At 36.2% G+C, this 25,957-nt stretch overlaps 1 protein-coding gene across 21 annotated transcripts in view; it reads right to left on the bottom strand.

The window, feature by feature from the left end:
- Positions 1-25,957, bottom strand: part of BCKDHB (branched chain keto acid dehydrogenase E1 subunit beta) — a 274,313-nt gene that overhangs the window by 191,607 nt on the left and 56,749 nt on the right. For all 21 annotated transcript variants that reach the window (XR_013534839.1, XR_013534841.1, XR_013534838.1 and 18 more), the window contains 3 exons: positions 11,650-11,783; positions 10,939-11,094; positions 8,607-8,715 (listed from right to left, as the gene is read on the bottom strand). Coding sequence is in view for 13 of the 21 variants with exons in the window: in XM_054254960.2 (XP_054110935.1) it covers positions 8,607-8,715; positions 10,939-11,094; positions 11,650-11,783 (399 nt within the window). In the remaining 8 variants the exon portion in view is untranslated. The remainder of the gene's footprint in view (positions 1-8,606; positions 8,716-10,938; positions 11,095-11,649; positions 11,784-25,957) is intronic.

The following is a 25,957-nucleotide window of genomic DNA, read 5'->3' as shown; positions in this document are numbered from 1 at the left end:
ATACTAAATCAGGGCCTTCTCATTACAAAATAGAATAATTGCCTTTTAGCTGAAGTCCTGCTTGCTTTAGATATTGGAACTGTTGATTTACAATAAATGCTACCATGCAATTTTAAGAAAGAAATAGAAATCTACCTGACTACTTCATAAAATAATATGAAATAAATAACTTACAATCAAATGGAAACTGAAATAAATTGCTTAATAATATATGTTTAAAAGTGTAGATAAAATAGTCTGACAGTATATACAACAAAAAGTCAACAGTAGTTAGAGGATGAATTTATAAGTTACTTTTATCTTTGTTTGTACTTTTCAGTACAAACATATATAAAAGACTGAACAATAGATATAATCCAAATTTCCCTGTATTCACACCCTTCTGCAATGAGTATGCATCTTTTCCCATGAAGAAATGGTATCTATTTGTCCTTCTCTTCAATATGGGCTGACTTTGTGACTTATTATGGTCAACATACTATAGCAGAAGTGACAGTATGTCAATTCCAAGCCTATGCTTCAAGGGCCTTTCATGCTTCTACTTTTTCCCTTACAACCTCTGCTTCCACCAGGTGACCAAGCTTGAGCTAGCCTGCAGGGGGGATAAAGAGACAGATAGCCTAAAGCCTACTAGCTATAACTGGTGAAACAGCCCAACTATGATCAGCAAATCCAACCCACCCACCCCATACCTGCAACTGACTACAGACCTATGAGGGAGCCTAGACAAGACCAGAATTGCTGAACTGTGCAAAAAATGAAAAACAAGACAGACAATACAAGGGTTTTAGTCTTTTAGTCTGCCTTGATTTCCCACTAGAAGAATCACAGATGAAAGTCATTTTTACTTCAATATCACTGATGTCATGTATCCATGATATCCCTCAATTAAGTAAAACCAAAAGTCCAAAAGACATTAAAGAATATCTTCTTCACAAGATGCTTATATGTGATAATGTCACACTGACTCACTCTCTTTTTGAATCATCACTATTTTGTACATTTTTTATATCGGCTAGATTGTTCTGCCTTATCCACCTTTTCTAAACATCCTTCTTCCATTTCTAAAAACATTCATTGCACTCAAATGTCATCATTACAATAAATAATCAGAAAATAGAAAATATTATTAGGTTACTTTCTTCTACATTCAGGAAACCTAAAGTTTTACAAGTATTGATTGTATATTCAAAATAAGTAGAAATAAAATTCAAGAAAAGTGCTGCATAAAGAATGTATTATTTTTATTTTCATCTGTACAATTTATAAAGTTAATGGCTAAATTGAAAGAAACACTACTAAATGTTGTAGCTGAACATGTGGGAGAGTCACCACAGCACAGAGGTCTGCACAGAGAGCAGCTTATCAGCATCAGGCCGAGAAATGACGAAGTCAGATAGATCAAAAGAAATTGTGACTGGACAATACTGGGACAAACCTCATCTATTCTCGCCCAAATGCAGGAAGACTACATTTCCCAGCTGCCTTTGCCTCTATCTAGGGACATATGACTAGGTCCCTTAACAACGAATGATTACAAGTTGCAAAGGCTCCCAAACCCCCTATCTGTAACCAGATAGACTATGACAAGTAGTTTTTATAACTTTCAAAGAAGCAAATTAATCCTATGCCAATGGAGAAATTAATGCAATACATATATATTCAAATCTTGGACTACATACTATGCAGGGATGTAATACCTTAAGGCATGGCTATGAGTAGTGCAGTCATCCCTTGGTATGCATGGGGGATTGGTTCAGGTCTTCCTGAAGATACGAAAATCCATGAATGCTCAGATCCCTGATCTAAATGGCACAGGATTTGCATAGAACCTATGCACAGCCTCCCTTATCCTTAAAATTATCTCTAGATTACTTATAATGCTTAATACAATGTAAATTCTGTATAGATGGCTGCTATACTGTATTGTTTAGAGAATGATGACAAGAGAAAAGGCCTGTACATGTTCAGTACAAGTGCAATTATTTTTCAAATATTTTCAATCTATGGTTGGTTAAGCTCATGGCTGTGGAACCCACAGATAAAAAGGGCAACTGTATATATTTCTATTCAATTAAAAAGTAGATCATTTTATGAGCCTGGCCAACATGGAGAAATTCCATCTCTACAAAAAACACAAAAATTAGCGAGGCATGGTGGCACATGCCCATGGTCCCAGCTACTTCGAAGGCTGAGAATCACCTGAGCCCAGGAGGTTGAGGGTGCAGTGAGCTGTGATCATACCACTGCACTCTATCCTGGATGACAGAGGGAGACCTGTCTCAAAAAAATAAAAAATAAGATCATTTTAATTCTGTGGGAAACTTTTAAAAACTAGACAACTATTTCCTGACATGAAACTAGGACAATGGAGGAATTTATGTTTCATTTATGTCATCCATTCAATAATAATTAGCTGGGATGCAGAATAGGGTATTATTAGAAAGATAACAGCTTCTGGTGTCAAAACGTCTTAGTTTAAAACCTAAATCCATCACTCATTATTTCTGTGAGCTTGAGCAAGTTTCTTAAAGTAATTATCTGTGCCAAATATGCCTAATTCTGGCTGTGTAATTTTGGGCAAGTTGTCTAACTTCCCTAATCCTTAAGTTCCTCATCTATAAAATGGTGATGACAGAATTTACCTGATATGCTTGTTGTGAGGATTAAATGATATAGTCCCCATGTCTACACAAGAAAGCCCAGTGTCTAGCACATAAGTGTTCAAAAGGCACTTAAAGACTAGACAGATACACACCTGGATAATCTTACTTAAATCTTCTCAGCAACCTTATGAAATATGATTATGAGTAAATAAAGGGGGTTCCTACTTCACCTATCAAGACAAAAGTAGCATCTATGCTAAATCCTGACAGCTGTGCTATTAATGGAGGATATATTCATCTTAAAAGAGGCTTCTCTTCTCTAGCCAAGATTATGTATTCATCAAAATTACTTATGACATTAGTAAAATCTACAGGAGACTGAAACTCAAAGTACATTAAACTTAAAATGAGATTAAATGAAGAGATGTGAAAGTAGCTTACTAATCAAAGAAAGATTAAAGGAGCCGCAGTCTCCTGTCATCCCAGGCAAACCACCCATAGAAAGTTAAACTCTGACTCCACAATGAAAATCCCAGAAGCAAAATCAGAATGGCTGAGCTTGAGGCACATGTCCATGTCCTGAGGTCATAGGGGTCAAAGACTATGACTGTCAGCCCCTTCAGAACCACACTGGGTAAGATAAGGGCAGTAAGCATGGAAAGAATATGCTCTACAAAGAAAAGAAGAAACCTAGAGATGCCCAGATTAACCAGTGAGTGAGAGCTATGCACTACAACCATAAGCAAAAGTGTTACACTTACCTCTGTACGTCAATCACTTTTAAGCAGGATTTAGTAATATAAATGATATGGATACAGATTAAAATTATACACTGTAGGTAAATTTTTTTTAAAGTTGACAAATTAACTTTTTGATGCCTACCTTTAGCTTCCTAAGAAACTCTTTACCTAGTATCTTTTACCTACTTTATTTTAGGGATTATATATGGACTACAACTCCAGATGAGTAAATAAGGTCTCTACCTTGACAGTACTGTGGAAGGGAAAAGCAAGCAATAGTTGATGCTTCCCTAAAATATTTCCTACTGTACTGGTTTCATTCTGATGAGGCAAAGTGGCAAAAACATGCCAGAAAATCACTTTTCTGTCAGCAAAATTTTGCTTTTGAATATTATTAGGAAATAGTCTCATGTTGGTTTCCTTGGATATATTTACACCTGCTCAGTCTCCGTCTAGATTCGACCTCTCGTTCCTTTCTCTTTATCTTTCTAGGTTATATTCTGGTTATCTCTTTGGTTTTATCTTCCAGTTTATCAATTCTGCCTTCATCTCTTTATAAAAAAGAGATGGCTTAAACCATCAGAGATTTTTATTATATTTTTCTTTTTTTTTTTTTGAGATGGAGTTTCGCTTTTTTTACCCAGGCTGGAGTGCAATGGCGTGATCTCAGCTCACCGCAACCTCCACCTCCTGGGTTCAGGCAATTCTCCTGCCTCAGCCTCCTGAGTAGCTGGGACTACAGGCACGCGCCACCATGCCCAGCTAATTTTTTGTATCTTTAGTAGAGACGGGGTTTCACCATTTTGACCAGAATTTCTGTTCCATTTTTCTTCAACTTTGCTTGTTGCCTTCTTGTATTCTCAAGTGTCTCCTTTTTCTATATGAACCCCACATTTTGCTTTCTTTTGTTTTTTTTTTTTTTTTTTTTGGCGACAAGTCTCACTCTGTCACCCAGACTGGAGCAGTGGTGCCATCATGGCTCACTGCAGCTTTAGCCTCCCCAGGCGTAGGTGATCCTCCCACCTCAGCCTCCCAAGTAGCTGGGACCACAGACACATGCCATCACACCTGGCTACTTTTTGCATTTTTTTGTATAGAGACAGGGTTTTGCCATATTACCCAGGCTGGTCTCAAACTCCCAGGCTCAAGCGATCCTCTCAACTCAGCCTCCCAAAGTGCTAAGATCACAGGTGTGAGCTACCATGCCTGGCCTATATTTTGCATTCCTTATATAATAGTTTTACTATCTAAAGTCTGCATGGAGTTATAGCTGCCTTTTCTTGTTTCTGCTCAAAGAGACTCTATCTTTCCCTTAGAACTTTACCTGTGGGAGTATTTGGGTTGTTGCTAACCTAAGTTGAAGTGACTCCAGAGAGGATTTCATTTCCCTCCAACAGTTTTAATGGGCACCATCCACACAGAATCATTTTAATTATGTGCTTAAGTGCTTTCAGACCGCACTACTAGCACAATTCAAATTATAATCCTGCAAAAGGCTCATCCTGCAATTAAAAACTCTCAGAAAAGATTTTTTTTCCTTTTCCAGCAAGATAGAGCAAGACAAAGACAGGTAAGTTTCCATCCTGCCACCTTTGCACCTCACTGAGGATGTGGTCCCACAGGCTTTAATCAAGGGCTCCTAGCAAAGTCTCTCCCTAAAGTGAGCCCTGAATTTCATCTCCCATCCTCAGGGCCCCATGGAATCACCAAAGCAGAAGCTCAACGTGTCCAGGACCTGGAAGATAACTTTAGGGGAAGAGCCCAGCTTTGGCATTCACTCACCTCTTTTTGTATCCTTACTTATACTTGACTATGTTCCATTTGGTTAAGATTACAGTTGACCTTTGAACAACACAGTCTGAATAGGAGGGGTCCACTTATATACAAATTTTTTCAACTAAATGTGGATGGAAAATATATTATTCATGGCTTATGAAACACACATATATGAAGCACTAACTTTTTGTACATGCACATTCTACAGGGCAGCCGTGGGACCTGTATGCTCTGGATTTTGGTATTGGGGTAAAGGGGCTGGAACAAATCCCCTGAGTATACTGAGAGACCATTATACTGCACAATTAACCTAATGGACCATTATGTAATAAACATAACTCCCAATTAACTCCCAATTATTTTTATATAAATGTCAGCCAGTATTTATAATTCTACATCCATGTTTATTACTCCATCCATAAACCATTATGAGTCCCAATATGAACTCTTTTAAAAAACTTTAAATGTCAAATTTTGTGCTTTCATCCACTCACTTTTAACTATTCCCAAATGTATGTAAGAAATTTAAAAAGCGACTTGAGGGAAAAACCAATCCATTAAATTTTTATTTATGGATACTACAAGTATACCACCATGTAGAAATTATCAGGCTGCTCTGGTCTTTGAAATGAATGTAAAGCACCTTCTTTTAACTGTCTCTTTTATTCTTTCAGTACGATACAAAATGTCTTCCAGAGGCTTCCTCAATCAAAGCTGAATCATAATACACGATTCCTTTTATATCATTCCAAACAACTGTAAGTTTGTAGTTTACACCACCAGTATAAAGTACATCTGAGATACAGGGCTAGAAAGGGTGGGCTAAATGCAGGGAGCAATTATAGAATCAGGGTCAGAAAATCTTAAAAAAAAAAAAAGAGTAAACGTAGAAACCAAAATATGGTCAGCTGTACTGAACCAGAGGTCAAATCTAAGAAAACCAAAGGTCAAAAGCATCCTGTCCACATAAGAACCAATAGTAAAATAAGATAAATAAACATAGGCAACATCAGTTATTGTTTCAGAACTGACTTCAACCAGTGTTTCTGAAATTTGAGCATCGGCCAGAATCACCTATAGGTTACTAAGACAAAGAAACCTGGGCTCTGCTCCCAGAGGTTCTAATCCTGCAAGTCTTGGATAAAAACTGACAATTTGTATTTCTAATAAGCTAGCAGGTGATGCTTATTCTGCTGGCCCGGAAAGGAGAAGACTAATATGAAGACTTTGCTGGTTAGCCCTTTTTTTTATCCAATTTCTTCTGCAGAGAAGCTTTCTAGCTTTGAAAGAGGTAATATTATTGTGACCTCTACTGAGCCACTGGGAGTCAAGAAAGGATTAAGAGTTAGAATCCTTGAAATGCTATATGATCGATCATGGGGAAAATTCTGGAAACCTTTTAAACAGTAAACCTCATCAGGGTCTTTCATAATCTCTCCCAGGTCCAAGCCTAGAACAAATTTTTCAAGTGCATTCTCTTAGCAGGGATCCTCTAACATTATATATTTGCCTATACCAATTCTGGTTTCAAAATTTTCAGCAAAGTAAATATTCTACTTTTTCAACTGTTTCTTACTTAGTCATCATTTAGTAAATACTGCAAAATTTCTGCACTGATTGGCTATAACAACTGGCTGGATTACAAATATAATAGCCACAGGATATCCAAAGTATTAGAAATCATTTTCATCAAATAGCTATTCTCAATGTATCATTGACGTTTTCCTATTCACTTCAAAATTTTAAATTCTTACATTCATTAATTTTTATTACATAATGGGATACAGATCATAATAGAGTCCATAAAATCTAGAGTCAATTTTAAATCTGTTTTTAAACTTAAGAGCAACAGGAACTCTGAAAAATCTCCAATGAAAGTGTAAAATGACACATGTACTTTGAAAGGCTCATCACAGAGGAATGGATACACTGAAACAGAAGCCCAGTTGCATAGGCCATGAATAAACTGTGATCTATTAATACAGTAAAATCCTACTTATTGAACAATACTGTGCATGCCTCAGATTTGTGAGAGTTCTTTTCCTCACAGCCAAGAGGCATTTCCAGGTCAATTCATTGGCAGGCTGGCTCCAGAAACACAGTTGTAATATACTAATGCTATTCACAAAATATTCGCTTGATGAAGAGGAGGCAAGCTACTTTCCTTAGTAACTAGAATAGTTAGAAAAATAAGAATAACAAGAAAAATGAGTACTAGTAATAATACTACAATGAACAATGAACATTCATACGATGTAACGATGTTAATTACTTAGTCATGTTCTAATATTGTGCATAGTTTTAAGATGTTATTGTAATAGAAATGAACAATGAATATGCATCCAATGTACCTTACTTAGTAGTAAGGTTCTAATATTGTACAAAATTATAATATTATTGTAATAGAAATGAACAAGATATTCATACAATGGACTACTACTCAGCAAAGAAAAGTGAATCAACTACTGATGGTTTATTCAACATATTGAATTCATTCAACAACATGAATGAATCTCAGAAACATTAGGTAGAGTAAAAGCAAACACAAAAGGATATATACAGTGTGACTACATTTATATAAAGCCCAAAAACATGTACACGTAATCTGATAGAAATCAGAAAGTCGCTGATTTTGGCATAGGGAGAATTGGTCCACAGGGAAGGGTCAGAAAGAAGCTTCTATGAGTGACTAAAAATGGTCTATACCTTGTTTTGCACACTGCTTACATGGATATATAGGTGTGTCAAAACTCATTTACTGAAGCTTAAATCTATGCATTTTACTGTATGTCAATTGCATCATAATTAAAACATGTTTTTAAACTTAACTGTAAGGAAAAGAGTGACTTGCCGAGATAATGTTTCTTGAATTCAATATTAAACATCATTTAGATAGAACAAATCATTTGATATTTAAAATTTCTATTACAGTGAAGAAATTAGCAGTCACAGATGTATGTTTATTAAACCAGGATTTTGAGCTCAAAAGAAAATGACCAAACCTCTCAGTCTGCTTTACACACAGGCATCCCAGTGTAGACCTGATAGCACAGCATAATTGTTAACAGCACCTCCTTCACAATCAAAGGTATCCTGACTTAAATGAAGAAAGACCTTTATGGTCACTTCAGCTAAAAGGAATCTTAGATATTATTTAGTAAAATTAGCTCGTTTACTTTTCCTTTTCTGTTCAATCCATATTTACTCAACACCTACCATGTAGTTAAACATAGTCCCTTTGTTGTTGCCACCACTTCACAATGCCTCTTTGTTTCCATGATCAAGATATAAAATGGTAAATAAATTTTTCCCAAATGTAAAATTTACACCTGAGGACAAACTAAATACCAAAAAAAATTCAGGATTTTTTTTACAAGGAAAATACAAATCAAGCATATGGGAAAAAAAAAGATATAACTTTTTGAGCTATAAAAAACAAAGTATATAAAGATATTTACAAATATAAAATAAAGAAAGCCTTTACCTGCTGCCCTGTAAAGTATTTTAGGTTCAAAAAATATACAAGGATTTTTATCCTCTATGCATGACAAAAGAAGTCCTTTGGCCTGGAAAGGGCTTCTGGGTATAACCACCTGCAAAAACAGATTTTTTAAGACAATTTTAGTAAAATATATCCCAGTAAACTCACTTCTAAAAAGGATTGATACTTGAAAAACCAATTGTTACTAATTTAAAATAGATAATGGGTATTTATTTTGAGTCTCTTTATCACTTATTAAATTATATAAAAATAAAAATGTCTTTTATTCAACAGATATTTATCAGATGCCTACCATGTTCTATTAACTAAGATACTACTCTTCTCTTAAGAAGCTAAACTTGCCTATATAAAAAGTAAAAGGACTATGCAAAGATCATTCATTGAAGCAAAAAATGTAGTATTGTTAATATCTACCTGCATTTATCTATAAAGAAATCTCTTCCACTAATAATCTCCTGCTACTTTCAAAGTACATGCAACTCTCTTCTCCAGTTTTAACATGTTAAAATCTCCTTCTTTCCCATGAAAAAAATATGGTCTTCATTTCATAAGTGAAAAATTAATCCACTGAGTTTTATGATCCGGGCACCATAGTGTCCAGTTACGGCAAATCAAAAAGAAAAGCGTGGATAGTTCACATTTCCACTTCACAGGAAAGGGCCCCAGGAACTTCTTGAGACTGAAGGTGATGATGAGGAAAATGATAATGACAGTAGGAAGTACATGTGTAAACTTGGCCAAGTACTCTGTGAATTAATTCATCTACTATTCATAGCAACCCCACTAGGTAGCTATTATAATTTTCCTCATTTTAGAAATAGACACGGAGGTTTAGAGAGAACAAGTAGCTTGTCTAAGGTCAGACTGCTTGCTTGACCAGAGATTCTCACCCAATTCCCACTGATAACAAAGCTCAAGCTATTAACTCCTATTTCATGTTGCCTCAAATCACAAACTTTGTCTAATTTTAAATGATTATAAAATAATTGTTTAAAGACAAATCTTAGGGAGAGTTATGAAAATAAACCTGAATTTATCACAAAGACTCAAGATTTCCTGAGGCAAGCTATATTCGGCTTTCAAAGCCATTTTTATTGAAGGGTTTTATTTTAAAAACAAAAGAGAAAAAATTAAAAGAGCATCAAAAATGTGACTATTTTATTTTCTGTCAATGGACCTCTGAACACATTAATAACCACATCACACAATGTCTTTATCTTATATTCCTACTCTTTAGTTTCCCTTCATCTGCTTTCTTCAATAGCCTTTTGTACTTTATGTATATGGTCATTTTAGCTGGAAGAAGAAAAGAAAAAGAGGAAGAAAGAAAATGAAGGAAGAAAAAAGGTAAGGACAGACAGAAAAGGACTGTTCCTAAAAACAATATAATATAATATTATAAATATTAAATGTGAATTAATGTTCCACTCAAGCACAAAAATAACTTGCCTCGAACATGACTTCTTTCCCACTCTACAACTTCTAGCGCACATTCAAAAATCAGGCAACCTCTACTCAACTAAGATAAGCTTTTAACTTTAATCTGGTAGAAAAAAAACAAACAGGAAAACAAGAATAAAACATAGACAAATATTTGCGACCCATTCATGTGGCCAAAAAACAAATATACATCTCTGGATTCACACATCTGTGGGTTTCTATAATGATCCCCCGAAAAGCTTATTCAGTAAACAGAAATAGAAAAGATGATAATACAAAAAAATTAGGACATAAAATAATCAAAATATTTTTACCTACGCTTTTGTGAAAGACAGGCTATTAAAAGGAGATGCTTCAAAATTAATTGGTTGAGCAAGTATTATTTTATTTTAAACAGAAAAAAAAATCTAAGTAACACTCTTCTCTCAGTCTTTTTAATAAGTAAGAAATAGATGAAAAGCAGAAGTCTTATCCCTCTGTCTTTGAGGTAAACACAGACTAAACAGAAGATTTATTGAAATCACCCCATCATCAGTTAAGTGAGAAAGACTTAAGTTAGAAAGAAACATAAAGCTTTGAAAGAGAGGGGAGGTAAACCAACTATGCTCTTGGTCTTACTCTTTAAAGTCTATGAAGTGAATTAATGCCAGAGTATTAAACCAGTGCTGCTTCAAAAAGAACTTTCTATAAAACTGGGCACTGGATAGCATACTTGAAAGAACTGCTAACCTCCCTTTCTTAAATACAGTTAAGTTCACATAAATTCCAAGAATCCTGTTTGTTTTCTTTCCTCTAGATAAGCAGAGATATTAATAGAATGAACCAAAATAGAAACATCAAATAGAAAACAAATAAAGTACATAAATGAGGATACCTTGATTCCTGGACAATGGGCAAAAAATGCTTCAGGACTCTGAGAATGGTACAGAGCCCCATGGCCAACACAGCCCCAAGGAGACCGGATAGTGAGGCTTCCACAGTTAAACAGATCCCCAGAGCGATAGCGATACTTGGCAGCTTCATTAACAATCTGAGGGGCAGAAAGAAAGGGCATGGCATAATGAGTCCTTCCCTTCCAATCCATCCTCTTTCTTTCTTTTTTTTTAGAGAGACAGGGTCTTGTTCTGTCACCCAGGGAGTGCAGTGATGCAATCAAAGCTCAATGTAGCCTTGGACTCCTGGGCTCAAGTTATCCTCCCGCCTCAGCCTCCAGGTAAATAAGGTGACAGGTATGTGCCACCATTCCCGGCTAATTTTTGTAGGAAATTTTTATAGATATCGGTTCTCATTATCATTATGCTGCCCAGGCTGGTCTTGAACTCCTGGCCTCAAGTGATCCTCCCACCCTGGCCTCCCAAAAGTGCTGGGATTGCAAGTGTGAGCCACTTTTCCCAGCCCCAATCCATTTGCTTAAACTATTCTATAAGATCTTTAAATACATACTCATAACAAAATGATAATTTTAATACATTAGTAAAAGGGTAATAGAATGTTCCTGGAATGCGGGTGGGGGTGGGTGGAAGGGTAGAGATAATACTTCAATACTTTGTGGACTGAACAATCTTAGAAATACTCATTCACTTACCTGATCAAATGCAGGGAAAATATAATCTGCAAACTGAATTTCTGCAATGGCAGTAGCTCCAGTGACTGCAATTCCAATTCCGAATCCAACGATTCCTTGTTCACACAACGGGGTATTAAAAACTCTATCTTTTCCTTAAAATAGAAAAGAAGAGAAAAGGTTATATGGCAAATCAGAGTAACCTCGTACATAACACATTTAAAAATTCAGTACACTAATAATGAGATGGAGAAGTACAGAATACGTAGAGGAAATAAAAAATAAATAGTATGGCTGGCCACTGTGACTCACCTCTGTAATCCTAGCACTTTGGGAGGCCAAGGCAAAGAGGATTACTTGAGACGAGGAGTTCAAGACCAACCTGGTCAACACAGTGAAACCCTGTCTCTTTATTTAAAAATAGTACGATGAATTATTTAAATGAAAGTAATAATTATACTAATTGTAAGTGATCTAATGTTTCAATGAAAATTAAAACTGTCTCACTAGTATAAAAGACAGAAAAACCCAATTAATTATTTGAAAGGAAGCACAAACTATAAAGACAAAGAAAGTTTGTTTAAAGAAAAGGAAAACGTAAAATAAAAAACCTAACCAAAAGAAAGTTGATGTCACCATATTAATAGCAGGCAAAGCAGACTTTCAGGAAAAAAGCATTCCAGAGATGAAGAAGGAAAATGCATACTATTAAGGATTCAATTCACAAGAAATAAACAATTCTAAACCTACACTTATCTAACAACGGAATGTTATCTAACCATGGAATGTCTAACAAATAAAAGGAAAAAGTTAACACAACTAAAAGGAGAAATGGACAAATTCACCACAGAGTGGGAGATGATGTTTTTTATGTACTAATCTTAATAACTGACAAAAAAGACATGCCAAAAAAACTGAAGGAGTGTAAAAAAATAGAGATGATTTAAACATGATCAGCAAACACAGCCTCACTGACATAAAAGGACACTGCACCCAAAAGCAAAGAATACAAATCCTTTCCAAGAAAACAGAAAACACTGACATTAATTGACCGTATTCTGGACTACAAATCCAATGTTAATAAATTTTAAAGGATTAAAATTACTTATATTCTCTGACCGCAGTATAATTAAATTAGGAATCAACAATAAAAAGATAATTAGAAAAATTATTATGCTAGAAATGTTTTTAAATATATGGCTAAATAACCCACAGCACAAAGAAGAAACTATGATGGAAATTACAAAGTGGTATTTCAAATTCAATAATAATGAAAAAAACTATACAAAACAGCTTATCAATGTTCTAAAGGCAGTATCAGAGATGCCTTTTTCGGACTATCCTTCCCACATTTAATGATTATAAACGCTTGGCAAAACAAAACAAACAACTATTTAAAGGTATTGAAGGGCCAAAAGTAGGCATAAACTGGAGTCTTGACTCTTGAAAGAAATTAAGCCCAGTGGATGACCAAGACATTCATAAGGCTTCTCCTATAAAAGGCCTCCCCAGTCTATGAGTTGGCCAGCTAGAATTCAAACAGACTCAGTCTGGTTGATCTGAGGTGTCAGAAAATAGTCTGGGGCTACCAGTGGTTGAAAATGAGAGACTAAATCCCTAAAAGAAGGGCACACACAGCATGGGGGTGCCCCAAAATCTGTGTATAAACTGATCGAATCCTTGCCAACCCTTGTGCCTGCAGGGGACTCCAAAAACCCAGCAGTAAATAATCTCTGCCAGTTGAAAGAGCTGTGCCCACCAACAAGGAGGTAAACTTTGGAGTTTGAGACTCTTCAAATTAGAGAAACCCTTTAGATGATCCATTCAAACCACTACATACAATTATATTAGCATATAATTCCATTCTCACTTGACATTTCACCATCTCTCAGCTAATGCAAGCATTTCATTAGAAATTCTAAATTCAGGGTTCTGGATGGACAAAGACAATAGCCACAGTCTGGCCACATAAGCAAATGTTTTGGGAGAAACCTGGTATTCATATTTCATTTCCATAATCCAAGGACACCGGTTCTTTTTCATATGTAGAATTCACGTTTAGTTTAATCATTCCCTTTGAATATGAACGAAACATGGGGCAGGTGCTGGGAAATGCCAACCAGACACAGCCTGTAGTTTGCCACCCTATAAGCAGCTGCAAAAACTGAAAGCGTGATTCATACTCATCATGATCAGCGACTATCTTCTGAAATTGTGACCTCTATTCCTCATCAATTCCCTATTTGACTGTGAGCAGCTTGATAATTTTTGAAAATCTGTGATTCCATTGAACCAACAACAACTCGGTGGTATAAAATGAACGTAAATTTCATCTGTCTCCCATGGAATTCACAGCCCTGAAATAAATACCTGAACCACCTTAACCAAACTAGCAACATTCTTATTGATTCCTTGCTACTTCAAGTTCATGGGATTTAGATATTTTTCATCTCGGTAAGAAGTTATAGCCTTGTTGCCAATAGAAAGCAGAAAAAAAAAATGAGTTTCTCAGAACTTTCTTACTCCAAAACATGTTTGATTTGAGGAAATGGTTTAACAACTCTCTCTGACAAGTTTCTATGATGTAGCTAGCAACTTCAACATGAACTGTTAAAAATCTATTTCTATTTTCTCCCAGATACTGAATGAGAGTAAGAACACAAATAAGATGCACATACTGATGACTTCCTCTATCTTATAATGCAATTAATCCAATGTAAAGTTCCTGTAGTACCCTCTAAGTATCCTGATAAATGAATGAATGCACGCAGTGACTGTGCTATGAGCCAAGAGAGACCTGGGTTTAAGTGTTATATCCACAAATTAATAAACACTCTAAAGCTCCATTTCTTATGTGCAACAGAAAAATTATAATACTGAAAAGACTAAAATAATTCATACATTTATTCAACAAATGTGTTTGAAGTACTTAATATTATACAGTTTCCTAACAGCAGCAAACAAAACAAAAACATTCACATCCTCATGAAGGGTTCTAGTCAGAGGAAACAAAATAAATGAAGGAAACATTTAGTTTGTTAAATGATGATGCATGGAGTGAGGAGTGGATGGGTAGAAAGTACTGTGATTTTTAAATAAGGAGATTGGGAAGGCCCCACTGAGAGCTGGCAGTTAAGCAAAGAGCTGAAAGAAATGAGGATGGGTACCACGCATGTATCTGAGAGAATAAATATTTTGGGCAGAGGGACCAACAAGTACAAAAATCATGGGGTAAGAAAATGTCTAATGCATCAGAGGGAAAGCAAGGAGTCCAGATTGCCTGGTCTAGAGCAAAAGAAAGAGTAGTAGGAAATAAAGTCAGGGAGTTAAAGGATGGAATGGGGAGATGACAGAGATCAGACAGGGAGGGCCCCAGAGGACATGACATGTAATCACTCTTAAATGTGAGAATGAGTCAGAAAGCAGGTGAGTGAGGAAAACAGGAAGTTCTTGAGTAATGTCATGCCATTCTCTGCGCTGCATTTCAACAAGATGCTTCTGACTGGTATTTTGTAAATAACCTGTCAATAGCAAGGGTGGACACTACAAGATTGCTTATCAGATATGCAATAATCCCAGTAAGAGATAATGATGCATAATAGCAGGGAAGGTGGAGAAATGGTGTGAGACTCTGGATATATTCTAAAGATAGAGCTAAAAGGATTTGCTGATGAAATGGATGTGGAGTATGAGTCAGAGTAACACTAAGAATGATTCAAAGTCTTTTGGCCTTGGTAACCTGAAGGACAGAGTTCCTAGTAACTGAGAAAGGGAAAATGAAGAAGCATGTTCGGTGAGAAATCAGGAGCTTAGGTTTGGAAATGTTTACTTTGAGATGCCTCAGATATTCAGGCAGAGCTATCAATTAGATTGTTGGATATAAGTTGGAAGTCTTAAGCATAAAGATAGCATTTAATAACAAGGGATCGGATAAGATTACCTAGTAAATTTAAATGGAGAGAAAAGAAGAGATCTAAGAATGTATCCTAGATACTCCAACATTAACAAGACAAGTGGGTGAGACATAATCAGCCAAGTCGAAAAGGAAAACAAACTGGAGTTTGGAGAAAAACCAAGGATAATGTGCTGTCTCAAAAGAAAATATTTCCAAGAAAAGAGTGATTAACTTGTGTCTATATCGCTATTAGAAAGTGAGATGAGGACTGAGGATTTTATCATTGGTGACCTTAACATGACTGTTTCTGCAAAGTAGGAGAGAGAGAAGAGAGAAAAAAAAAAAAACTTGATTGCAGTGACTTCAAGTCAGAATAGGAGAACAACGGCAGAGAAATTGAAGACCATGAGTAGTGACAATTATGTGGATAAACGTTGCTATTAAGGAGAGAAGAGACCAGGCACACTATGGCTCACACCTGTAATCCCACCACTTTTGGAGGATCACTTGAGCCCAGGAGTTTGAGACCATATAGCAAAACCCCATCTCTACAAAAAATACAAACAAAAAAAAAAAATTAGCCAGATGTGGTAGCACATGCCTATAATCCCAGCTACTCAGGACACTGAGGTGGGAGGACCACTTGAGCCCAGAAGGTCAAGGCTGCAGTAAGCTGAGATCACACCACAGTACTCCAACCTTGGCAACAGAGTAATATTCTGTTCCCTCTACCCAGAAAAAAAAGAGAGACAAGAGAGAAGAGAGAAGAGAAAGGGAGCAGTCACACCAGAGGGAAATATGGGGTCAAGAGAGATTTTTTTTTTTTTTGAAATGCAGTCTCACTCTGTCACCCAGACTAGAGTGCAGTGGCTCAATCTCCACTCACTGGAGTTCAAGCATTCTCCTGCCTCAGCCTCCAGAGCAGCTGGGATTACAGAAGCCCACCATCATGCCTGGCTAATTTTTGTATTTTTAGTAGAGATGGGGTTTCACCATGTTGGCCAGGCTTGTCTCAAACTGCTGACCTCAGGTGATCCACCCATCACAGCCTCTAAGAGTGCTGGGATTACAGGTGTGAGCCATAATGCCCAGCAAGAGAGATTTTTAAGATTGAAAAAACAACAGCATATTTGCAGGCTTATGGGAATGATCAGTAGAGAAGATTGATTATTTTGAGAAAATTAATGAAATGGAGAGAAGGAATCATAACTGGAACCATGTCTTTGAAAAGGTAATAGGGAAGAAGGGATCTACTGTAGAGGGGTTGATAGGAACCTTTACATCATTTCAGAGTGCAGGAGGAAAGAAAGCATAAGGGCACTGATACAGTGATAAGAGCTTATCCAAATTCTTGTTAGCGGCATCTATCTTTTCAGTTAAATGTAAAACTACGTTATTAACTAAGAATAAGGATGGGGGAAGCTGTTTTGAGGGGGCAAAAAAATGTATGAAATAGCCATCTGGGAGAATGGAAGACCGAATGGACCAGGACCATGAGGCAGGGCAGGCAACATGAGTACCCTGAACTTCCTAGCCTTGAACTTAAAGATGAGTTGCATAATGGCATGTTTTGCTCCAGTGACATTCAGCTCAGGATTCACACAGAGGGAGGGATTTAACTAGAATTACGTTGTGCCAAGCCAATAATGACATGGAATTTTAACTGGGTATAGAAGAAAGAAAGGTAATCAGGGAAAGAAATGAAAGACAGCAATAAGGCAGTAAAATCTACAGATTTTAAGAATCGATAAGGTCAAAAGATTGTTGGACTGAAGGTACCAGAAGTAGTGAGCTAGAGAGAGATTCAAGGTGCTAATCAGAGTTGAGGATGCTTCAAACTGAGATTATGGAGAGACAGCAGTTCTTGCTAATGACAAGAGTATGCCTGTGAGAATGAAAGCCTGAGGTAGGATGGAGGACAAGATCACCAGAGAAGAAAAGGATAAGAAGCTGAAAAGTAAAAATATTGAAAAGACCACCAACAGTAGTTCTGGAAAGAGTGATAGTGAGCCAGGCTGGGAACAAAGAGGATCAGCCTGAGGTCCATAAAGGATAAGGAGAGAGAGAGAGTGTCAGTGCTTAGCACTTGCCTGGCACAGTGACAGTATTTAACACATTTTTAGTTTGAAAGGATACATTAGATAAGGGGAGCTAGTTTCTTTGGATTTAAAAATCACGTTTTTTTCTGCCCCATTCTCAGCAACTGGATTAAGTCTTTTTATACTTTCTACTCAGCTATTTGATATTTGGAACTGACTTTCTCAAATTCAATACTATTAAATAGTGTACATGTGATAATATAGTAATTTCACACACACCACACAGTTTAGCTCAAGAACTGAATGTTCCTGAAATATACGATAATTTAAGTCATTCATCCAAATGATGACTAAAACGAAAGATGTTGAAATTCCTATCTTTTAAGGGCAGTTGGGGTCTATAATGACTCAGTAAGTTTCAGAGGCTCAAAAGAAGTTGCAAAGGAGTCTATATAAATCAAAGTGCTGCAAACCATGCTCAGCCAATGTTTAATTAGGTGGTTAGTGGCTTTGACCTCATGTGAAGAAAAAAACTATTCCTCCTCCGAAACAGTTCCTCAATGCCCAGCAGCTTTGACTGGGGAAAAAACAAAGTAAATACCATCTAAATCACTTATTTCTAAACCTCAGATAACTGAATAAAATTAACATTTCTGATACATTTATTGCTATAAATAGTATAGATAATTAGACTAAAAGAAATAAATATTTATATAACATGGCATTTCCTTAAATTGTGCTACTCCTGCTTTGTGTACCTCCACGATCTCCTAAGTCAATGAAAACATTTGTGCAATGCCAGATGGCTGACTGTATGTATATTTGACATCAATTTCTCATGTGTTGAAGATCAAGCATAAAATCATACCATAACTTTCCAATAGTGTTCTTCTTTTGTAAAGGGATCATGATTAAGAAGTCCTACATTACTGGCCAGGCACCATCTGTTAAAGATATTATCCATTACATAACACTAAACTTCATGTTAAAACCAAGTGGTAACTTCTCTCACTAAGCAGTTAGAGATGGATAGAATTGAGTCCACCAGTGAGCCCTGTTCCCTAGCTAACATTCAGCCACAACTATAGACCAGAAAAATAGTGAAAAGAGGGCAGAGAAACAATTGAGAAAAAGAAACCAGATTGGTGACTCACACCTGTAATCCCAACACTTTGAGAGGTTGAGGTGGGTGGATCACCTGAGGCCAGGAATTTGAAACCAGCCTGGCCAACATGGTGAAACCCCATCTCTACTAAAAATACAAAACATTAGCCAGGTATGGTGTTGCATGCCTGTAAATCCTGCTACTTGGGAGGCTGAGGCAGGAGAATCGCTTGAACCCAGGAGGCAGAAGCTGCAGTAAGACAGGATCAAGTCACTGCATTCCAGCCTGGACAACAGAATGAGAAAAAAAGAAAGTAAGAAAAAGAAAAAGCATAACTTAACGTGACAACCTATTACCTCCTGGTAAGTTAAGGGAATGGCTGAGATTCTTGGTTTCTTCTGTCCCTAGATGTTTTTCTGAAGCTTTAATTAGTTTTAGAGTTTATCTGTGAACAACATAATCTGTAAGTTATTAAATCTACCTGGGATAAAATTAAATTTTTCTTTTTTCCATAAAGATTTCAGTAAAAGCAGATTTGAAATTGTCTCTCTCTAAGCAAGTTATATTTCCTCAGGGCCTAGATTTGAATTGATTGGAATATCCTTCTGGAAAATGATGAAATCCATCAGGGAAACAGCTCAGGTCCCAGAGTCTCTGAGCAGAAAGATAAATAAGAACATAAATATTTGTGACTAAGCTACAAAATAAACCAGGGAAATAAAAGTCATTATAGACACAATTGTAACAGTGGGAGACAGAAATAAATAATACATTCCAATAATTTCAGTCATAGTATACTTGATAGAGTATGTTGTGATTTCACAATATTTTAAAGCTTGATGATGAAAAATTTGATGAAGATAAAATCCATTTGTTTTAGGCTCAACTAAAGCCAAAATACAAAGCTAATCCAGAAGACCATTTCTCCCTCTTAGAAAATGGAAAATAGAACATTCTCTTCATTAGATAGGCCAGGAAAATGCTTAAAGAATAAATATGCAAACAAATTTTAAAAATTACTAAGTAGAGGCCTGGCGCGGTGGCTCAAGCCTGTAATCCCAGCACTTTGGGAGGCCGAGGCGGGTGGATCACGAGGTCAAAAGATCGAGACCATCCTGGTCAACAAGGTGAAACCCCGTCTCTACAAAAAATACAAAAAATTAGCTGGGCGTGGTGGTGCGTGCCTGTAATCCCAGCTACTCAGGAGGCTGAGGCAGGAGAATTGCCTGAACCCAGGAGGCGGAGGTTGCCGAGATCACGCCATTGCACTCCAGCCTGGGTAACAAGAGCGAAACTCTGTCTCAAAAAAAAAAAAAAAAAAATTACTAGGTAGAATAACAATACAATTTATCTTGTACTGGGATACTTCTGAGACTGTGAGGAGTTACTAAAAATAATAAAAACAGAAGTTAGATGTTAACTGATCTACAACAGGCTTAAACTGGGTATTTCTAGGCAAACAGGACTAACCTTGGTAAGTCAAGGGTTATAGTCAACTTATTATTAGAGTTACCTAATATTAAGACCTAAGTAGAAACTAATAAGGGGAAAATGGTGTTCCTCTTAATCTACCATATATTAGCATCCTAAATTAGGCTACTTATGATCCAGAGCTAGAAAATGAAAAAGAACACTGAATAATCATCCTGTCATCAAGGTAATGGTCACAGTTACCTAGTTCGCCTAGGGTGAACACTATGATGCATGCAGTACAGATCATCCATTTGTAAAGATCACCCAGCATGTTGCCTTGGTTGCTAAGAATTCTGCTGACTGACAGATATCAGCACTTCAGCCATCAGACCCTTCAGGGCCTGTTTTATCTTCAGTGAAACTCTAAGCCCAAGGTCATGCTTGGCATCACCCATCCATTGACTGATCAGTGTGAGTGCAAAGGCCTGGTCATTTCAGCCCAACTAGGAACAAGTAGTTGGCAAGAGTCTCATTCTGACTGCACAAATCCCATAGGGTTAGCCATGGCTGTCACTGGTCCTGTACCTGTTGGGGACATCTCTCTCTACCTAATTCTGCTTTTGCTTTAAAACAGCACTGTTTTTATGGTTGTATAATATGCCAGGTGGCACATGCCACCAAGGTTCCAAGGTTTCCAGATTTAGGAAGTTTACCTATATTTATAACTATCCTATAACAATATTCTTCAAATTGTTACCTCCCAGAAGCATTGTTTAGAAATAGCTGTTTATGAACCTCATCCTATAGATTCTACTCTATTATTCTGAACATTGCAAGGCAAGATATCTGGGTCATCATAATGGGTAAGAGACAAATTAAAAAAGATAAAAATCAACCAGGAACAAATGTATGTGCTTAGTAAATGTTTACTGAATGAATGTTTATTAAATGCAAAAGTCACTCTGTAATCAATGAGTCTGCAATTCTGTGTATAGATACAACAATGTCAACATACAGCAAAGCCCAAATCAGTTCCAAGGATTCAGTGATTAGATTACAATTTGTAAGTTCCTCTGCTAAGAACACAGACTGTCTCATTCATTTCATTAGTAGTCCAATCGTAAGTACTACAACGTCCTGAATTTACCAGTCATTCAATAATATTATTTTAAAGAACAAGCTTTAAAAACCCACCATTTTGGACAAAAGGGACATCTAAGTCTATGGCAATCATGATGTGGTAACACCAAGTACTAAGATGTCTAGATACGTCAGCAAGGCACACTTAGTTTAGTTGAAATAGATATGTACTATGTAATATACACATGAAATTTTTCACTTAAACAACTAAAAAAATGTGACAGTGAAGACAGACTATAGGCCCACCCAAATATAAAGATTCTGTGTATAGTCCCTTGCACATAGTGGAATTTTAAAAATATTTGTTCAATGTATGAATAAATGAAAAATGAATGACCAAAATAATATTAAAATAGAAATGACAGTCAAAATCACAGAAACTAAGAATCAGGCCAGGTAACAATATTTTGAATATCCAGTTACCCACACACAGATCAATGGATTATTTCATGATTTTAGGTAGCAATATATTAGAGAAATTAATTTTTTTAATGACAGAAAAGAAGAAAAGTCACAATTTTAAGCAACCCATAGAAAATGAAATAGAAAACATCTAGTTGACGGTTAGTCATCATGATTGTGATACAAAAATGTTCAGTATCATAGACTGAGGTTTCTCAAATCAAGTACTAGATATACAACTTTTAAGGGAAAAATGTATTCTAATGTCAACTTAAACCACTTTTAATATGTTATTTTAATACACACAAACGAAAACTTAGCCATCATTACCCTGATTTGCTAAGACAAAGACAAAACAAATTTATAAATTAAACACAAAAATAACTATATTACCAATTAAATTAAACAGTAAAAAATATAGCATAACGAACAATGATTTTCTCCTGAAATGACAATGCCAACAAAGCTTGGAGGCTGATAATATATTTAACCTCTTTCTGTTTTTGTTTTTACTTTAATCATTCTAATGAAAAGAATAAGCTATTACCCTAAATGCACTGTACAAAACAGTACTGATAACCTCATGGCTTCCTTAACCAGTTAAGGACCTTCTACCAAACAAAACCACTAACAAGTAGTCCTTGAACACTAATTTAAGGAAGTCACTTAAAGATATGGTTGGTATCACAACCGTATTGAAATCTGCATTATATGTATGCCTTATTCAATTATCACTAGAAGCAGGTATAGAAAATTCTTTTTGTACTTACCAATATACTTATTTCTAATGAATTGTTACAAGTTGCTCTATTAAAAAATGGAATCTGTAAAATTCACCTGCCTGCAACTTGAATGTCATCTCTATGATGCAGGTTCTTTTGCGTGTGGCAAGCAGAGGTGCTCCTAGCAATGTTTGTTAATTGAATCTCAGTGAAAGCTTCATATACTTCAGATAATGTGAAGTAATTGGCCTTCATGTACCATGACACAATAATGCACACCAACACTAATTTTATCATGTAGTAGTAACTAGTTATATGGCAGGTGACTCAGACGACCCAGACAATGCTTACATTACCTTCTCAAGATTATCGTTGACAGTAAAACCCCAAATTTTTTAAATCTCATGGAAAATGTGAGAACTCCCAGAATACATTCATGGACACATAGGGTTAGTTAACACCAGTTAGAGAAACAATACCCCAGGCAGGGGCAGTGTGGACAAATGAAATAATTGACTCCACTGTTCAATTTTAGAAGAAAAATTCTACTTAAGACTACGTTAGAGGGGGAAAGGTATTCTTAAAAATAAACTACCCATGGAGGTTGAGGCAATTGTTTAAAAGCACTATTTTAGAAACCTCTCACTCATCCCACCAAAAAAACCACTAAGCGCCAAACAAGACTTAAAAAAAAGAAAACCTTAAAAAAAACAAAAACTTTGCATTATTGTGAGGTAAATTAATCTTTTATTTTAAAATTAATTTCTAAATTAAAGAGAATATAAGTATATTCCTATATGTATCTATTGGGGAAAAAAATAAATTCAAGGTTATATTTACCAGTAATTGCATAAGGGGTAAAAATGTGCTCTCTAAGTAAATTAAGAACTAGAGAATTAATGCGATAGAATCAATGTGATAATTTAATGATCTGTAAAAACTATGATTATGAAAAAAGCCCATAGAAAAACTAACTACAAAATTACAAAATCCTAGTGCTATTGAAAACCTTCCCACTAGCTTCATAGTCTTCAAATAAGGAAACGGAATCCTTACTTAAGTGGCTAGACCAAAGTCAATAGCCAGTAACTGGCAGCTTGACACCCGAATCAACGATTGCTTCCCTCTGCTACAGAAATTTCTTCCTACATTGTCTCTTGCAAACTACTCAACTCACAAATGCTACAATATATTAAATTACACCTTGTTATCTGGCATCACAGCCACGAATACAAAATAGTTTTAAATAGGTAATCTGAATGTAATAAGATTACCAAAATTCCGTCATATGTTCTCCAAAAACCAATGCAAATAAGACAGTTCCTGTAAACTGTCACAGCGCGAGACCTAGCTACCAACAATGAAATAAAATAAAAAGCATGTTAAGAAAACAGGAATAAAAATAATCAAGAAAACTTAAGTAATTAGGAATATATTTTTAAAGGCCTTTTAAAAAAACAGCTAATTCAAACTTTGATTCAACAATAAATTGCACAGTGAGATAGCACTGTTAACCATATTCCACTGTTACTCTGGAAATGTATACATGTTTCCATCTCAAAAAAGGTAGTGTAAAATCTCCAAACTTGTGGATAAAAACTAAGATGTTATGGTAGTAAAATCCACTAACACAATCCACTCATCAAAAAAAAGGGCACAGGGGAAGGGAAACAATTAAATAGAAAAAAGTCCTTGAATCAGTTCAGATTCAATGAATTTCCAACTTACTATATCAATCTTACAGTTCAATAAATTATCTTAGTTATGATAGTTATCAAAAAAATTAAAATGCTCTTGAAGTTAGGCATAAATTTTTAAAAATACTTTTACTTTTTAATACATTATAAAAGAAACCTTAAAGGGTAAAATAAAAATAATTTTGATACTTAAAATTTGGGTCTTCTTTTGTTTGCCAAGAAATTCAATTACTATCTATTATCAATTGCTACATTAGAGACTACTAAAACTATGGAAGATTGGAATGAAATTATCTTAAGATTAACAAAGTGCTGTTTGTCACAATTTATAGAAGACCTTTAATTAATTAGTTATATCCTAAGAGAGGGAGCAAACTGAAGATACAGTCTTCTCAAATATACCTTCCTAATCTTTTTAGATAGATGTTGTAAGAGATAGTATCGAGCTTCCCCAAATCACCTCTTAACACCATCCGAGGCCGATTCTGACCCAGTAAAAATATATCACTTGATATAACTTGTTTTTATATGTACTTGACCATGTGCAAAACACTGTAGTTAGTTGCTACAAATGACAAAAGGATAAATAAAACACCATCCTGTCCTCAAGCAACTTACAATGTGATAGAAAAACAAGTCAAATATAACTATGATGTCAGAAAATGACACACAAATAAAATGCTGTTAGAGGGGAGGGGAATTCTTCTAGGCGTGGAGGACTCATACAAAGTATTATGAAAAAGAAGACACTGAATCAGGCACTGAAGAATGGGCAGAATTTAACAGGCACAGGTAGAAGGAACAGTGTGACCAAAGGCAGGAAATAGAGGGCAAACTCTGAGTTGGGAAGCGAACTAAGAAAGCTGAAGTGTAAGAGAATTAAACACAGTAGCGGGAGATAGAGATAAAAAGTTTGGTGAGATAAGCAAGTTACTGTAGTGCTTAAAAGCATGGGCTCTGAAATCATGATATATGGGTTTAAACGTGGCTCTACCATTTCCCAGCTGTGTGATCTTGGGCTGTGCGCTTCAGTTTCGTCATTCACAAAATCAAGATAAAAATTACTAACCTGGCTATCAATCAGAATTGATCCAAGGATCAGATAAAATAAAGCACATTCAAGTGCTCTGCAAACCATAAAGCATTATAGGATGTATAATGCTATTATCAGGATAGTGTTGAGGAAAATAAAAAGGAGAAAGAATTTGAGAAACACTGTAGAAACAACAGGACTTAATTGTTGTTAGTTGAGAGGCATGTGGCAGCCAAGAATCCTCTGACAACTGGCACTGAGAAGCACTGAGGACTGAGGACGTTGCATGGTCTTTAAGGATCCAAGACCATCAGCTGAAGGAGCCCACTAGGCGTGTACTGTGCTCATCCTCAACTTCTATCCACTCCAACTGGAAGATGTCTACAGCACCTTGAGTCACTCAACAATACAAATCATCTATCTGGGATGAAGGGTGGGGTGGGAAAGAAAGCTCAGCCATAACAGCAAGGCTGTGATAGGCAAATCTAAACTATGAATCCAAATCTGGATCCATTAGCAAGACCATGAATGGGCACCAAGGAGGCACACATCCAAACATCATCTAAAAATCCTGAGGTTTACCACTGGACAGAGGGGAGCTATAAACAGGAAGCCTGGCTACTGCTCACCTGCAAAAAAGAGACCCCAAGAGTGAGAATGAAGTGCTGAAGATCAACGGCAACTCCTGGATTAAAGAACAATGCTACTGCTGCAGCTATGTGTCCACGGCGACTTAGAGATTACACAGGTCAAGCAAGGATTGAACCCAACCGAGGGGGCCCAAAGCCCTCCAAGCACTGCTTAGAAATGAGGGGCATCTGATCCTAAGAGATCACAGTTGTTTTCAAGCGAGCCTGACTCTTCACTCTTCCCCTCAAGGGTC

Source organism: Callithrix jacchus, chromosome 4, assembly GCF_049354715.1.
Source record: "Callithrix jacchus isolate 240 chromosome 4, calJac240_pri, whole genome shotgun sequence".
Lineage (NCBI taxonomy): Eukaryota > Metazoa > Chordata > Mammalia > Primates > Cebidae > Callithrix > Callithrix jacchus.
The sequence above is the reverse complement of the archived record's forward strand: the minus strand, read 5'-3'. Positions and strand labels throughout refer to the sequence as shown.